At 45.6% G+C, this 17,737-nt stretch overlaps 1 protein-coding gene across 6 annotated transcripts in view; it reads right to left on the bottom strand.

Annotated features, from left to right (window-relative positions):
- TTC7B (tetratricopeptide repeat domain 7B) overlaps positions 1-17,737 on the bottom strand; it is a 265,511-nt gene that overhangs the window by 77,613 nt on the left and 170,161 nt on the right. For all 6 annotated transcript variants that reach the window (XM_043920987.1, XM_043920988.1, XM_043920989.1 and 3 more), the window contains exons 14-15: positions 11,876-11,948; positions 8,351-8,511 (exon numbers count right to left, since the gene is read on the bottom strand). In XM_043920987.1, the coding sequence (XP_043776922.1) occupies positions 8,351-8,511; positions 11,876-11,948 (234 nt within the window). The remainder of the gene's footprint in view (positions 1-8,350; positions 8,512-11,875; positions 11,949-17,737) is intronic.

Genomic DNA, 17,737 nt, shown 5'->3' with positions numbered 1-17,737 from the left:
AAAGCAGCAGGATCACTCAGTTGTGAGGAAACACGAGCCTGGAATCATAGGTCTGGTTTGAAAATCTCCTTTGAGAGAAAGGCCAGACACAGTTTTGCACACAGGCTGAGAGCTTGCCAGCCACAGACCCTCAGTAAAACCTCCAGGGTCATCACTAAACCACAACAATCAAAACAGAATGTTTCGTTTCCAAATTAGTAAGGAAAAATATGTAATAAAAACATAACCGATCTACAAGAGGGTGGGAGAGGATTAGATAAGAAAAAAGAGCAGGACAAATAGAAAACACAAATGAAGGGGGACACATTAATACAAATATATCACTATTTACAGTAAATGGAATTGAACTAGACGGTCCAGATACACTGTCAGCCTGAGTTTAAAAGAAATAGCTATATGTAATGAGTTCTGAGTGCCTCTACAATATAAGAATATAAGAAGTTCAAAGTTAGAATGGAAAAAGATATTCCAAGTACACACACACAAATTGTATGTGTGTATATATATATGGATATTTGTAAGTGGATGTATGGTGAAAATAATTATGCAATTTCTTATATATTGATAGAAGGTAGAATTTACAAGGAACACATAGCAATTTCTGTGGCTTCCCTGGTGGTTCAGATGGTAAAGAATCTGCCTGCAATGCAGGGGACCTGGGTTCAATCCTTGGGTTGGGAAGATCCCCAGGAGAAGAGAATGGCTCCCCCCTCCAGTATTCTTGCCTGGAGAATTCCACAGACAGAGGAGGCTGGTGGGCTACAGTCTAGGGGGTCACAAAGAGCTGGACAGAACTGAACCACTAACACACATAGCAATTTAAAATTTAAACGTACCTAAGAAAACAGCTTTAAAATATATAAAACAAAAATTGCTATAACTATGTGGTGAAATAGTACAATCTACCATCAGAGTTAATTTTAACATACCTTTGTTCAATAATTGACAGATGAAGTAGACAAAATAATATTAATAAGAATAAATAAGATCTGAAAAACATAGTTGACAGCTCAACCTTATATATAAAAGTAAAATTTATCCCCAAAGGTAGGAAACAGTCTTTTCAAGCACACATGAAATATTTATCAGAAGTGACCACATGCTGGGCCATAATATAAGTCTTAACAAATTTCAAATGTATATAGATTACGTCTCTGAACACAATTCAATGAAGTTAAAAGACCACTGACAAAAGATAAGTTAAAAAACCCATGTATTTGATAATCATAAAACATAGTTCTAAAATAATGTCAAAAAAGAATAATGGAAATTTAAAAATATTTAGAACTAAACAGTAACAAAAATTTCACATATCAAAACTTGTAGTTTGTAGCTAAATTAGTACTTAGTGAAATATTTTATCTTAAATGCTTATGTCAGAAAATAAGAAAGGGGGATTTCCTGGCAGAGGGTAGAATTCTGCACTCTCACTGTCAAGGGCTTGGGTTCAATCCCTGGCCAGGGAGCTGGGATCCTGCAGCAGCATGGCCAGAAAGGTCAACAGAAAATACGAAAGGGAAAGACCTTTCTTATGTGAGCTAGACATCCAACTGAAGAGTTAAGAAAGAAGACCAGCTAAAACAGAACAGAACAGATTGTAAGAAAACAGGAGAAAAGAAATAACAGAAATAAGGATAGAAAGTCATAAAAGAGAAAGCAAATATATAGTTGAGATGATTAAAACAAAAACAAAAAACCACTGGTTCTTTGAAAAGATCAATGTTCCAAACAGGTTCCTGGCAAGATTGTTCAAGAAAAAAAAAAGCATATCAAACAGTATTAAAAAGACTTAACCACAAATGCTATATGACAGTAAATAGTTTTAAAACATTATAAATAATTCTTTCAGTCATGTAAGAATGTTCAAACTACTGCACAATTGCACTCATCTCACATGCTAGCAAAGTAATGCTCAAAATTCTCCAAGCCAGGCTTTAACAGTATGCGAACTGTTAACTTCCAGATGTTCAAGCTGGATTTAGAAAAGGCAGAGGAACCAGAGATCAAATTGCCAGCATACGCTGGATCATAGAAAAAGCAAGAGAATTTCAGAAAAACATCTACTGCTGCTTCATTGACTATGCTAAAGTCTTTGACTGTGTGGATCACAACAAACTGTGGAAAATTCTTCAAGAGACGGGAATACCAGACCACCTGACCTGTCTCCTGAGAAATCTGTATGCAGGTCAGGAAGCAACAGTTAGAACCAGACATAGAGCAACGGACTGGTTCCAAACTGGTCAAGAAGTACATCAAGGCTGTATACTGTCACCCTTATATGCAGACTACATCATGCGAAATGCCGGGTTGGAGGAAGCACAAGCTGGGAGAAATATCAATAACCTCAGATATGCAGATGACACCATCTTTATGGCAGAAAGTGAAGAGGAACTAAAGAGCCTCTATATGAAGGTGAAAGAGAAGAGTGAAAAAGCTGGCTAAAATTCAACATTCAAAAAACTAAGGTCATGGCATCCGGTCCCATCACTTCATGGCAGATAGATGGGGAAATAATGAAAACAGTGACAGACTTTCTTTTCTTGGGCTCCAAAATCACTGTGGATGATGACTGCAGCCATGAAATTAAAAGACACTTACTCCTCGGAAGAAAAGCTGTGACAAACTTAGACACCATATTAAAAAGCAGAAACATTAATTTGTCGGGAAAGGTCTGCATACTCAAAGCTATGGTTTTTCCAGTATTCATGTATGGATGTGAGAGCTGGACCTTGAACTGTGGTGTTGGAGAAGACTCTTGAGAGTCCCTTGGACTGCAAGGAGATCCAACCAGTCAATCCTAAAGGAAATCAGTCCTGAATATTCATTGGAAGGACTGATACTGAAGCTGAAGCACCAAAACTTTGGTCATCTAATGTGAAGAACCGACTCATTAGAAAAGACCCTGATGCTGGGAAAAATTGAAGGCAGGAAGAGAAGGGGACGACAGAGGGTGAGATGGTTGGATGACATCAGTAGGACATGAGTTTGAGCAAGCTCCAGGAGACGGTGAAGAACAGGGAAGCCTGGCCTGCTGCAGGCCGTGGGGTTGCAAAGAGTTGGACATGATAGAGAAACTGAACAACAACAAATAAATAACTCTATGCCAATAAAATTTAGAATTTAGAGTAAATGGACAAATTCTTAAAATACATATAGTATATTAAACATAGATTAATAAAATAAGAAGTAGAAAACCTCAATATCCTTTAATCATTTAAAAAAAATATCAGAAGTTCTTCCATGGACAAAAGACCAGTCCCAGATGGTTTTACAGGCAAATTTTACCAAAACTTATTATTCTAGGAACAAATAATTTTAATCTTACACAAATATTCCAAAACACACAAAAAAGAACTACTGCAACTCATTTTATGAGGCTGGCCTAATTTTGATGCCAAAACCTGACAAGGATATAATGAGAAAGAAAAACCATAATCTATTTCATACATGAACATAAATGTTCTTTAGAAAATGAATAAACAGAATCCATTAAAAAGCTAATAGATTATGATCAAGTTGGGCTTACTCCAAGACTGCAAGGTTAATTTAACATTTAAAAATATCAATTAATATAACATTCACAGATTAAAAGAATAAAATTATATAATAATCATATTAATAAATACAGAAAAAGCATTTGATAAAATTTAATATCAATTTATGATTAAAGAAACAAACTCTTACCAAGCCTTCTTGGAAGAAAGAAATTTTCTTATCCTCTTAAATAGAGGTACAAGGAGAAAAGCATGGAATTTTTTTGAGGCAACTAGGAATAAATCTAGTAAACACTGGCAAAATGTTTATAAAGAAAATTATAATGCTTCATTTAAAAAGTATTTTTAAAGGTCTAAATAGTTAGAGATACCTAATTTTCCCCCAACCAAGCTATTAGAGTAAATGTACTGGGTTGACCAGAAAATTGTTTGGGTTTTTCCGTAGCTGGTACAAAAAACCTGAACAAACTTTTTGGCCAATCCAATAATTCCAGTCAAAATCTCAGCAGGTTTTTTTTGGTGGAACTTGAAAAGCAAATTTGAACATTTATCTGAAGGCTCAAAGGCCTGAGGACAGCCAGGACACCCTAACAGCAAGTTACGGGTGGACCGACCTCATGGATAATAACGTGGTGAGAAGGATGCTAGAGCAGCAGTCACACAGGACCGCGGGGCCAGGTGGGAAGCTCACAATCAGCTCCTCCCACGGCCAGATGTTTGATTTAAGACCAGAGCAGCCCTGGGGAGAAACAGGGGAAGGAGCCTTTTCAATACGTGATGCCGGACACCTGGGTATCCACATGGGAAAATGACCCTGGGTCCTTTATATGCCCATACACAAAGCGGTCAGTTCCAGATGGACTCTAGCTTCAGGGGTGAAAGATAACCCCAGAGAGCTTCAGAAGATAACAAGAAAGGCTTCTTAAACCAGACACAGAACTACTGTCCTCGGATAGGACTGATTCAACCATAGCTTAAGAACTTCTGTTCCTCAAAGGATCCCACTAAGAGAAAGCAAAGACAGGACACAAATTGGGGGATTTTCACCACACATGTAGCCAACAAAAGCCTTCTGAACTGTAATACATGAAGAAATCTGACAAGTTAGTATGAAAGAGACAACCCAAGTAGAAAAGACTTCTACGTGTGCTTCACAAAAGAGAAAAGCTGAATGACCGACAAACAAAAAGGTGTTCAGCCTCATTAAGAATGAACAACACGCCACTTAAACTCACAATATGGTACCACGAACCAGCGCCCACCAAGCCTGAGGGTTGGTGTTGGGAGCCACGCGGGCTCTTGGGCCCTGCTGGTGGAGAAGAGAATGGACACAACCACTTTGGAAAATGGCTTGGAATTATTTGGTAAAACAGAAGATACCCGCCTCCTATGGTCCAACAATTCCACTACTAGGAGTCTACTTGACAAAATGCTTGCACACAGGCATCAGGAGAACCGAGTAAGGATATCTGTAGCAGCATGCTTCATAACAGTTAGAAACTGAAAACAGCCCAGGTACCCACTTACGTAGACTAGAAACAGAAATCTGGGTATATTTACACAATACAGTACCATTTGGATAAATGAACACACTGCTGCTCTATGCAAGAGGGCTAACCTCAGAAACATAAAGTGAAGCAATGCAAAAAAGAATATGAATGTATTGTTATTGAGTACAATTCCATTAAAATTTTTTAAAATACACAAAACCAGAAATTTTTATTATCTAGGAACACCAACATCCGTGGTGTAGAAACACAAAAGGCTGCTCAACATAGAATTCAGGGCAGCAGTTAACCTGGGCAGGCAGAGGCCGGGGTAGGAAAGCAGAGTGCATGGGAAATTCACAGGCAATGTTTAGGGTTTTTGTTACACAAAGAAGCATTTATACATAGGTTACTTGTATTTTTATTTTAAATAGATTTAATAAATAGTCTTTGCTTCTACTCAATATTTAATCATGTTAAAGGATTCCAAAGTATCACATGTGAAGATGCTGTGTTAGTTGTAATAATATTTATAGGAATGCCTTTCAATTATTGAAACATCACCATGTACGAATGCCTTCGCCGCCCTGGCCGGGACAGCTGACTGCCCCTGGAGGAACAGCTGGTCTCTCCAGGGTTGCCTAACCACCCTGACTGTGAGCACGAGATGAGAAAAGTTGGTGGTCAGGCTTCCCTGGTGGCTTGGAGGTAAACAATCCGCCTGCCAATGCAGGAGACATGGGTTCAACCCCTGGTCCGGGAAGATCCCACTTGCCGCAGAGCAACTAAGCCCGCGCTGCAGAGCTGTGAGCCTGCGACTGCCGAGCCAGCGCGCCGCCAGCACTGAAGCCCCCGCGCCCTGGAGCCCGGGCTCCGCGACCAGAAGCCCACGTTCCGCAGCACAGCACAGCCGGGGACAGCCGCGAGCAGCGGAACACCTAGCAGAGGCAGCGATAGCACAGAATAAACCGGTTCTGTTACGAACGTACGGTTACGTATCTTGAAGAAGCAGCTCAAGTTCCTTGGCTTAACGGGGACCAAGTGTGAAAGGCAGAGTGTTAGCTGCACAGCCGTATCCGACTGTCCAGGCTCCTCTGTCCGTGGGAGTCTCCAGGCAAGAACACTGCAGTGGGTAGTCAGTCCCTTCTCCAGGGGATCTCCCCCACTCAGGGATCGAACCCAGGTCTCCTGCATCACAGGCAGATCCTTCACCATCTGAGCCACCAGGGAAGCCCCCAGTGGGAACCAAAAAGCTCTGTAATTCTCTGCATCAGGCTAAGACACTAGTCAGTCAATTCTTGGTTCAACTGCGGAGAGGCCTGACCCTAACAGCAGGAAGCGCTCTCATCTCCCCCTAGCAGGGGCTGAGGAAACATCCACTCCACCCGCAGGCTGGGGCAGGTCACAACTGTGGGGACACGAGACTCACGAGGCCATCCCAGGCTTCCCAAAGTCTGCAGCTCTGCAGGAGACGAGCTGGTCCCAGACAGACAGAGAACGCTCCAGGGCAGTTGGGACAGGTGCCCAGGGAGCCCTGTTGAGGCTGGTGTTGAAATGTTTTACCCAGGATGGGAAGAAACCATGGGACCCACCGACTACATCTGGCCCCCCGACTTTTAATAAAGTATTCTTGGGAAGAAGTTTCCCATCACAAAGAAAGAAATACAAATATTTAAAAAGCAAACAAGTCATCAGGGCTCTCAGTCCTGCTGCCATATGCTCTGCTTTTTTGAGCTCACAGCTTAACATTAAAATAACAGGCTCGCATTCCTTAAATATCTCTACTGCTGTTCCTTACTTCCACTACTTGAAAAGGCTGTCAGCTGCGGTCACTTGGAGGCATTACCATATTAGCCACCACTGCTTACTGCTCGCACTGCGGCGCGGCTATTAGTTTAATGAGCCTGCTCTTCTCTCGGATGACACCCCAGGCTGTCTACACGAGACTTGTCTAGAGACTCGATTTCTAACGAAGGTGCCGAGGGTGGGAGGCAGGAGCGGCCACTTCATAAATATTGATGAGAGTAACGGAATTCAATCGCATCAGGCTAAACTTTACTGATGGGCCGCGCGCTTTTTAAAGTGCTTCAACCACTTTATGGTTCCATGGGCTAACCAGCCTTGGATAAAATCCAAACGTGTCCTCAGAGAGCAAAAGAGCAAGCTTGAGACCTGCAAGAAGTCAAACACGGAGGCAAAACTCTTTAATTCACTCCGCATAAATAGCTGAACCTACAGAAGAAATCTCCAGTCAGAGGTTTCTTGGATTATAACGAGAATTTTCTCGATGGGGAGAAGAGAAATGCCCTTTTCATTTGAAGACAAAGAAATGTTTGTAATGGAAATGTGTGAACCAATTTTCCAAGGGGAGTTGCTGAAACGCACTAATTAAAACCACAGTGAGGGGAGGAGGCAGAGAAATAAAGCCAAGGCTGAGCCACTTAAAATTTGCAACATTTCTGAAAGCAGAGAGGGCCAGCCCACCTTTCTTCCCCTGCCCCCGCTGCTGCTGACCCTGCATTAGAGAATTAGAACCTGCCAGCCTGCAGGGCCGCTCACTGTTTCTGCCCACTGTGTACTGGTTACTAAGCTACTCCACCGAGGATAAGATGGGAACCCAGCAACCCCAAAGACAGTGTCCTTCCCAACAAAGCCTAATCACTGCCCTGGATTCAGGGATTCAGAGGGAAGAGGTGAAGATACGCAGACAATTCCAGCACACGGCACTCTGTAATGACATTTCTTAGCTTACATACAAATATTGTTGATTGATTTAAGGAATTCCGTTTTCAGGAGAATAAAACTAAGCACAAAGAGGTCGGGTGTCCTGATCAAAGCCCTAAAATACAGTGATCACCTGGGATTTGTGTGAGTCCTTGGTGACGTAGGACAAACAAGCTATAAAGCAATGGTTCCCAAATTTTAGTCACTGGCGTTTCTTCAGCATAGCTTTTGCCATATCCACATATATTATATTAATATTTTCCTTTAAATTCACTTTAAAACAACTCATTTAAAATTTTTTAGTCTCCCTCTGAGCAATCGTTTCTATGAAATCACACTTTGATATGCAGCTGTATTTTTTCTAATGTTCATTTAAAAATGCATAACTGTTAAAATGAAACAGTTCATCCATAATGCATTTCAAATCATCTTGTATACCTCAAGGGTACACACTGGGAAAAAAGGGATAGTGTTTCAACTCAGGTTGATTTGAGAAACTGTTTCTAAATATCATGAAAAAACAAGAGTAAAGAGAATTTTGTACTATTTACCACCAGGATGTCCATGAAGGTCTTGGATAAATTGAAGAGATAAATTTCACACCTTCTGTATAAGGAAAAAACAAGTAAGTCCAGGATCACTTACATAAAATTTTCTGGATATTCGCTCAGGGCCATGTCGATGATATTCAGAGCATCGTGGTAATGCTTCTGCGCTGACAGCAGGAGGGCAAGGAGGTGCAGGGAGTTGGCATCATCGCCTTGAAGTTGAAGAGCTTGGCGGACGTACCCCAGAGCCTCTGGGATCTGGTTTAAAATACAACCCAGAAGAATTCTTAGACACACGCACACACCCAGCCACCATTTCAGTATTTGAAAGTCAAAGTATCAGTCACTTAGTTGTGTCCGACTCTTTGCGACCCCGTGGACTGTAGCCCGCCAGGCTCCTCTGTCCATGGGATTCTCCAGGCTGGAAGACTGGAACTGGCAGCCATGCCTTCCTCCAGGGGATCTTCCCCACCCAGGGATCGAACCCAGGTCTCACACACTGCAGGCGGATTCTATACCGTCTGAGCTTCCAGGGAAGCCTCTGATTCTCTGTAAATGTCAGGAGTTGTTTCAGCACGTGTCACATTCAGATTTTAAGCCTTATTTACGGCCGCCCCAGGATATTAACCACAAACATGAAAACAGAGGCCCCCTTCAAGTGACAGAATGACTAATGAAGTGATACAAGAGACTGTTTCTCAGTATAACTGCCAATCCCAAATCTTTTATATCTCCCTAAATAAACAATTTCTCCCTTTCCCCACACAACTGGATTACTTTTGATTATGCCTAAGATAATTTCACTCTAAATGCAGACATAACAAATTGCCAAAAGTTTTTAAACTGCCTTAGCTGAACAGTTTCCATTTTTTTTTTCAGGTATTGTTGAAATGAAAGTACTTAGTAAGTTTCAAAACTTTAAACGGAGCATTCCAAATGATCAGACACCTGTGATTATTTTCAAGTTCCTTTGTCCTGGATCTCTATCAGACATCAAGGAGATACGCAAACAAACAAACAAAAAACCCCCACACCTTTCCAAAGTACAATCCAAAATAACACCATCCAAGAAACAAATTGCGATGCCACACACAAAGCAGGTGTATCCAAATGTAAGTAGGACCAGATACAACTTTAACCTTTAAGATCCAACAGCTGTTCAAGACTTTCTTCAAAATCACCCAACACAAGGGTTGATAAAATGCATACATAACGGATATTTGAACACCAGAGTTTCCATATAGGTTCAATAGTATCCACCCACCAAGCAGGAGACCTGGGTTCAATCCCTGGGTTGGGAAGATCCCCTGGAAGAGGAAATGGCAAGCCCCTCCAGTGTCCTTGCCTGGAGAATCCCATGGACAGAGGAGCCTGGTGGGCTATAGTCCACGGGGTCACAGAGTTGAACTCGACTGGGCACGGCAGCAGCAGCAGTGGAGCGCGGGGCCTGGCTCGAGACAGGCCTCCTTACAGCGTGGCCCAGGACACCGCCTGCCCGCCCCCTCCGACTACGGGCCGGGGCGGGACCCCTCTGCTCTCCTGCTTCCTCCCAACCCCCGGGATCTCACTCCTTAGCAAGGAGCCATGACTTCTGTCTGTCCCCACGTCTATCCGTTTTCCTCTCTGAATTTCCATTTTTGATGAATGTAAGTTAAAAATGGTGGTTTAGAGGGGCTCTCTGCTTTTGAGCCCTAGAATCCCAGCTATCACAGTGGGGACCTATCATATCACGGGCAGTGAGGGGAGGGTCTGCAATCCAGAGAGGAGGTGTGCCTTGGGCAGGTCCTTCAGCCCCGTGCTGAGACCAGAGCGGCTCGACAACCAGTTCCTCCCCGACCCCCTCATTCGGGCCAGACGGCAACGGCTCTGTAGACAAGGGGGCTTCCTTGTGGCTCAGCTGGTAAAGAATCTGCCTGCAATGCAGGAGAACCCGGTTCGATTCCTGGGTCAGGAATATCCACTGGAGAAGGGACAGGCTACCCACTCCAGTATTCTGGGGCTTCCCTGGTGGCTCAGCTGGTAAAGAATCCGCTTGCAATGCAGGAGACCTGGGTTTGGTCCCTGGGTTGGGAAGATCCCCTGGAGAAGGGAACGGCTACCCACTCCAGTACTCTGGCCTGGAGAACTCCATGGACTGTGTAGTCCCTGGGGTCACAAAGAGTCGGACACACCTGAGCGCCTTTCGCTTTCACTAAGGATGAGGGCCCCTCCCCGTTGCCCTCCTTGCCTGGGGGGCAGGCACACAGCACAGCGTCCTGCTGGGGGGGGGGCCTCCAGAGGCCCCTGCAGCACCCACAGCCTCCAGCCACTTCTGCCCTCCCCGGGGGACAGCCTACTGCAGGACAGCACTCAGCCTGGCATCCGGAAAGAGTCAAGCAGGCAGGTACACTCAAGATGTCCGTTTTCAGGGAGGTCCAACCCAACCAAGAAAAGACGGATACAGGGTTCAAAGTGGTGCTCTCTGAGGCTGGGCTGACCTGAAGGAATTGCAGGTTGGTTCCTTCATTCACCCAGTATTAGTGAGCGCCTACCACGTGCCAGGGCAAAGTGGTGATGATGACAGACGGGGGTTCCTGCCCTCGGGCAACCTGAAGTCTAGAGAGAAAGACAGCCAACAGGAGCAGGGGGCAGGAGGGAGGGGCGGAGCAGGGAGCCCCGGGAAGGGGCTTCACGGGGGAGGCGAGAGGAGGTCCTGGCGGCCGAGGGAGGCCGCGGTGGGTCACCAGCCCACAGCTCTCGCTGCAGCAGCGCGTGGTCAGGCCAGAGGTGAGCCGCGCGAGGCCGGCGGCAGGACCTGGACACGGACGGGGTCTCTTGGTCCCCGCGGTCCCCGGTCCCCAGCGGGAGCCGCCTAGCGCCCTTCGCCTGGCTCCAGGAGGTCAGATGCGTGGCCACCGCCCGTCCTGCCGGGGGAAGGGCGTGTCGGGGAGCTGACCCTTGAGTCACCCTCCGGCCGGCGCTCGGGAATGTGCTGGGGTCACCACCAGCGTCTCGCACCTGGTGGCCGGCGGGCACGGGGCCAGAGGCCCCAGGACCGCGGGGAGGGGGCCGCAGCGGGGGAGCGCGGCAAAGGCAGCGGCAGGAAGCTGCCGCCAGGAAGGCAGAGACCAGCGGAGCGCGTCCTGCGGCCAGGCGGGCACCGCGGGGGCTCCGGGGTCGGGGAGCCGCTGCGCGTCGCTGTTCACCTCCCCCCCCACCCCCGCGCCCCTCCGTGTTTGAAAGGGACGGGTCTCCTCTGCGTGCACCGCCGGCGTCCTCCGGCCGATGGCCGAGAGACCCCCGTATGACGCCCGGGCCCCTCCGGTGACGGAGTCCCCGCCGCGGAGCTCAGCCCCGGGCTCTGTGAGCGAGCGACGGCGGCTCCCTGGCGACCCCTGGGGTCACCAAGCGCTGCGCCGGCCCCACCGGAGCCGGGGGCCCTCCGGATTGCGGGCGTGACCTCCAAAAGCAGGGCCCGGCCTGCGCAGCTGCTGCTCCTGCGGACCAAACCCCGGGACCTTTGCCGAGGACCCAGCATCCCCGGGGAGCGGCTCCAGGGCAGCGTCGGGGCGCCGAACGCAGAGGTCCCGCCCCAGACGCGCCGAGGCGGAGCGGGCGCCGGCGTGGGGCCGGCGGGACTGACCTGTCTGGAGATGGCGAGCTGCAGGGCCAGGTAGAAGGCGGCCTGGTGGTCTGTGGGCGACAGGCTGTGGGCCCTGCAAGAGCGTTGGCAGCGGTTAGCGCGCGAGGCCCCGGGTGCCCCGTCCCAACAAGGGCTCCCACTGCTGCTGTTCCTTATACCGAGGCCCCGTATTTAACAACGGTCTGTATCGCTAGGTGCATACAAATGAAAGTATTTGATAGCCCTTATGGACTCAACGTTTTCTTTTTATATGGTATCATCTTAGTCTGTCTCCAGTAAGTTCTTTTGACTAAAATCCTATTTTGTATGATGTTGACATAACTATTGCAGATTCATTTTGGTTCGTATTTGCATGGCATCTTTTGTCACCTCTTTACTTTCACATTTTCTATATTCTTATAATTCAGTGACCTCTCTTGCAAACAGATTAAATTTCTTATAAATCCAGTGTTACTGTCTTTGTCTAGCTCTATAACACAGTCACTTATAATTATTATACTGATTCATATATTTGGTTTTAAGTATTTCCTTTTTTGGGTGCTTTCTATTTTTCCTCCCTGATCCCGGTTTCTTTCTGCTTTCTTTCCTTATTTTGGAATTATTACTTTTCAATCAGCTTTAACTTACAAACCAGTCATACATGTTGCTAAAAGTTTTACAGTATTTTTAAATATGAATACCCTTAGTACAATAAAGTCTAACTACAACTTAAAAGTTTTTGTTTCATTTAAACTCTTCTCCTCTGTCCACTAGCTAACGGAATGCAAGTTTCCTCTTGGACCTGCACGTGAGGTGACACATTTCTGGGTTTCATCTTGCATCGGCAATGGTAGTCGATGAGCCTGGCTTTGAGAAGGAGCCTGGGGTGGAGAATCTGCAGGATCACGCTATGACCCCCCGGCAGGCTCCTCCCTCAGACTGAGCAGGAGAGGCCACGTGTCACCCTGCGAGTCGTGAGCACTCCCGGCAGGGCGACGGCTGCTGTGGTTGAGTTATGGCTTGGCCTTGATGCTACTTCATCCAAATTTCTGGATTTCAGAGAAACCATGTGAAAATCAAAGGCCTGGCTTTGCTTGCAAAATGAGGTTTTGGTTTTTCGATGAACCGTAGGGAGAAATGGAGGATACTCATTCAGTCTTTTAAAGGTTCTACTAAGTTCGACATAGTTTTCTAATGGCCAGACACTAGACTTAGTCTATCAACTGGCTTTTGGTGCCAACAGGAAGAGGCTATACTGGCCTCTTGCTTGATGGCAAACATGTCATCCTTGCTTTTACGTGGAAGTCAGTTGTATTTTATAAGCAATGCAAAATGTGGTTATAGATGAGACATAATTCTGTGTTCAACAGTCCAGTGAGAAGAGAAAAACAAACTTTTACTTTCTTTAAAAGGCACTGTGGCGAAGACTAATTACAAAAGGGGAGGCCCAGATAGTGAGCAAAACTTCAGGCTCTTCTGTCAACATTCTGTGATTAAGCAAGGATCTTCTACCAGCAAATTCAAGATGAAAAAGAACACCAAATCACTATGGAGTCAACTGTGGCAAACACGCCAAGGACGGATTTCTACGGTAATAAGGCCTTTTTAATGGGGCTGTCTGTCTGCTGTGGGAAAAAAGGCAAAAAGTCTTCTGAGTGTTTGCAACCCAGAAAATATGTGAAGTTCAACAAGCCAGGGCATTATTTGGGCAATGACCCTGATGCTGGGAAAGACTGAAGGCAGGAGGAGAAGGGGACGACAGAGGATGAGATGGTTGGAGGCATCACTGACTCAATGGACATGAGTTTGAGCAAGCTCTGGGAGTTGGTGATGGACAGGGAGGCCTGGCGTGCTGCGGTTCATGGGGTTGCAGGGAGTCGAACACAACTGAGCAACTGAACTGAACTGATTTGGGCAAATGTTGTAGCTCGTGTGTGGGACTTGGGGGAACTAGGGGGTGGAGGTGGTATCCTCTGTCCCTTTTACAATCTTAAGAGCAAAACTCCCATCCTTAGGAAATACGCTTGCCTCAAGACACGGCCAGAGGACTTCTCTCACTTCAGTCTAAGAAGCTGAGGCTGAAGACTTGCCTGTGTTGCCCTTGGAGATGTCTTATTTCTAGCAGAGGCCTACTCAGAATGCCCCAGTTTTTATTACTTGACAGGCATTGGTTTTCCATGAATTTGTACATCAAAAAATTTTTTTCTTTGGTGTTCATAAAAAGTAAGATTGGAATGTCATGGTTTCTGTCTCTCCCAATTATTCAGGGAAAATGAATACAAAATGAATTATGAAGAGACTTTGAATTAGTTAGCATTATTAATTTTATCTCATCTTCTTTCACAGTTAATAAAACCAGCTTCCTACAACCCTCAAAAAGAATTCCACAGAGCTGTAATTTTCTCAGCACGGTTTAGATTTTTTATAAATGAAGTTAAATTAAATCATGGTTGCCTCTACCCAACACCAACCAAGTAGAAAGCTGGCAGTGGTCTGGATAACTCAAGGTGTGGATAAGAATGGTTCTGACCAAGGGTCCTACTTAGCATCTTCAAAGGATTATCAACTATGAATCCACAGCACCGAGAAAGAGATGTGCTAGAAATCTTGGCATCACTGGGATGCATTAGGACAACATCTGAAGAATTGTCAATGCGGCTAATAATGAATATTCAGTGGCCAAATTTCTAATGAGCTAAAACTTAAACATACACATTTTAAAACATCTCATTTCCATTAACTTGGTAAAGAGTTGATCTGGTCACTTCAGCCTATGAAAGAAAAGAGGAGACATGAAGCTGCCCAAGAAAACTAGGAAAGTTCATGGTGTTCATCTCAGGGAGACTCTGAAGACCTCTCTCCAGTTGTGCAGGATGACTTTGGCCGCGAGGCTTCCTGTGACGACACCGTATCTGTGCGCCCACAGAAACCCTGCTCGACAGAAATCATCAAGCAGTGCAGGTGAAGGAAGGACGTTAGTGATCTTGAAAACTACAAGCCTGCTGGACTCTGTACATGAATTTAGAGCAGCCCTCTAAACCCCATTCCCACGTGGTGAGTACCTGGTGAAGCTGCTAAGAGAAATTTGAATTCCTAAAAGTGTCATCACAGGGAAGCTCACAAAGTGCTTCCCTTGTCAAAGCACCTCCATATTCATTAATTCCATGTTTCTTCCACAGGAAAAGAAATAATTGTTAAACTACTGGCCCACTGAGGCCACCATCCATCCATCCATCCATCCATCCACTCATCCAGCCACTCAGCCAGCCAGCCATTCACTCAGCCATGCCTCCATCCATCCATCCATCCATTCACTCAGCCATCCATCTATCCATCCATCCAACCATTCACTCATCCATTCACCCAGCCACTCAGCCAGCCAGCCATTCACTCAGCCATGCCTCCATCCATCCATCCATCCATTCACTCATCCATACATCCAGCCACTCATCCATTCATCCAGCCACTCAGCCAGCCAGCCGTTCACTCAGCCATGCCTCCATCCATCCATCCATCCATTCACTCAGCCATCCATCTATCCATCTATCCATCCATCCATCCATCCATCCACTCATCCATTCATCCAGCCACTCAGCCAGCCAGCTGTTCACCCAGCCATGCCTCCATCCATCCATCCATCCATCCACTCATCCATTCATCCAGTCACTCAGCCAGCCAGCCGTTCACCTAGCCGTGCCTCCATCCATCCATCCACCCATCCACTCATCCATTCATCCAGCCACCCAGCCAGCCAGCCGTTCACCCAGCCGTGCCTCCATCCATCCCCATGTGCAGGACCTACTGTGATGCCAGGCCCTAGCCCCAGTGAGAGCCCCCACTCAGATCAACTCATCTTCTTAGAAAGCTCTGCAGACAACACTGGTTTTCTTCACTACACTTTTGTACAGGACAAATGAGTTGATTCAACCTCTTAGGCCGAACTTGTAAGCATATGAACAGCTGAAGGTCTCAATATTATGGTGCAATCACGTAACTAGGATGTCTTCAAAAATCATCTTTCTGAATCCAAGAGGGAGCAGACCTTTTTGAATTCTGACTCCAGTCATAACTGAGTCAATTCACCTGTTAGCTCTGCAACTCACCACTTTTTGAGTTACATCATTTTCTTTTTAACCAAAAATTACCAAACAGTTGTATTAACAGAATTGTGGGAAGACTTAAAATATATGGTAAAAAAAATTCTCACCCAAATGATTTTTAAATATCCATTTACATATATATAAGAAGTAATACAAATCCTTCTTATGTACTTAAAATCTTTTCCTTATAGATTTTTGTGACATGTACTGTAACACTTGGAGAGTCCTAGTTAATGTGTACTTGAAACAAAATATTTTGATTCCTTTGAAAAATATACTTAAATACACATAAATACAAATTTAGGTTAGCCTTCCCCAATATAATCACATGGGTTAGTAGGATTTTATTCCTCTTTATTCCCATATGAACTAATATTTTAAAAATCCCATTGAATTAGAAACTAAGCAGAAGAGGAACAAAAAGAAATTCAGGCCAAGGGAACAGCTGTTACATAACATGAAGTTATGAATTCTGCGGCTCAAGGCAGACCACCACCATGGCTGTTTTTAGAGAGCCAGTAAGATGAGCTGGTTTAAGAAAAGTGAAACAGATGTAATAACCACTTTCTTAGGCATCCATGTGTGGGTTTTACAAACTAGGACTGGAGAATTTAAAACTCCAAATCATTTGAAATGGAAATGCTTTCCACACTCGGTGCTGAAGAACATCAACAGAAACTTCGCACAGAGACAGGAGGTCTGCTTGCAGCTGGCAGTTGGTACTCTGTCATTAACCAGTCTGGGACTGGCAGTGTGAAGGAGCTATGGCGAGCCTGCTAGGAAAGGGGAAGGAAAGAGATGAAAGCATCTCAGACTAACTGAAACCCAGCGGTAATGATTTCATGAAAAAAGGAGCACGTCCACGGTGACGGATCTGCAGGCAACCCTGGTTCTAAGAACAGAGATCTAACAACAATTATCAGGGACTCAGAGAGCCTCCCCCAACGTCAGGGTAGGTAACTGAGCTTCTAATATAACCCCAAGAAGTCAGGGTAGCACAGATATTTAAGGCGACAGGATCAATACCAATTCTACACTGGACGTCACGGTGCTACACTTTCAGTGATTCATTATCCCTCCAGCAAGAATCAGATCAGGGCATGGTGGTGTGGGGGGCTTCCCAGGTGTCACTGGTGGTAGAGAACCAATATGACGCAGGAGACGTAAGAGACCTGGCCTCAATTCCTGGGTTACGAAGCTCCCCTGGAGGAGGGCGTGGCAACCCACTCCAGGATTCTTGCCTGGAGAATCCCATGCACAGAGGAACCTGGCTGGCTACAGTCCACGGGGTTGCAAAGAGTCAGACACGACTTAGCAGCAGCAGTGGTGTAGTGGGTACCAGAGAAGCTGGTCAGCATCAGAGACCTTGACCTTCCCAACTTCCACAGCCACAGGCCTCTGGGTCTTCATCCCTGCATCTCAGACCCTCAGCTGCAGTGAACACACACCTTGTCTTATCTACTTACTGATGTGGGCCAAGGATCAAATAAAGGGTGTGAAAGGGCCCTGGGACACACAAGCATCTTCTAATAGAAGGCCTTCTCTAACTTCATGAAAGGCACAGCGATGGAGGTGACTGTAAGGTGTTATGGAACATGGCAGGGATAGAGCAGCCTGGGGCCTGCTGGCCTGACTGTCCTATATAGTCTTTGAGAGACTGTCCTAATATCTGGCTTTTTTCATTTCCTAATATAAAAATGTGCAGCTTGACATGTTAAAAAAAAAAAGCGAGCAAAGAATGATCCTTTTTCTAGATGATGAAAAATGTCTTTAATAAAAGGAA

The sequence above is a fragment of the Cervus elaphus genome, chromosome 12 (genome assembly GCF_910594005.1).
Source record: "Cervus elaphus chromosome 12, mCerEla1.1, whole genome shotgun sequence".
Taxonomy (NCBI): Eukaryota; Metazoa; Chordata; class Mammalia; order Artiodactyla; family Cervidae; genus Cervus; species Cervus elaphus.
The sequence above is the reverse complement of the archived record's forward strand: the minus strand, read 5'-3'. Positions and strand labels throughout refer to the sequence as shown.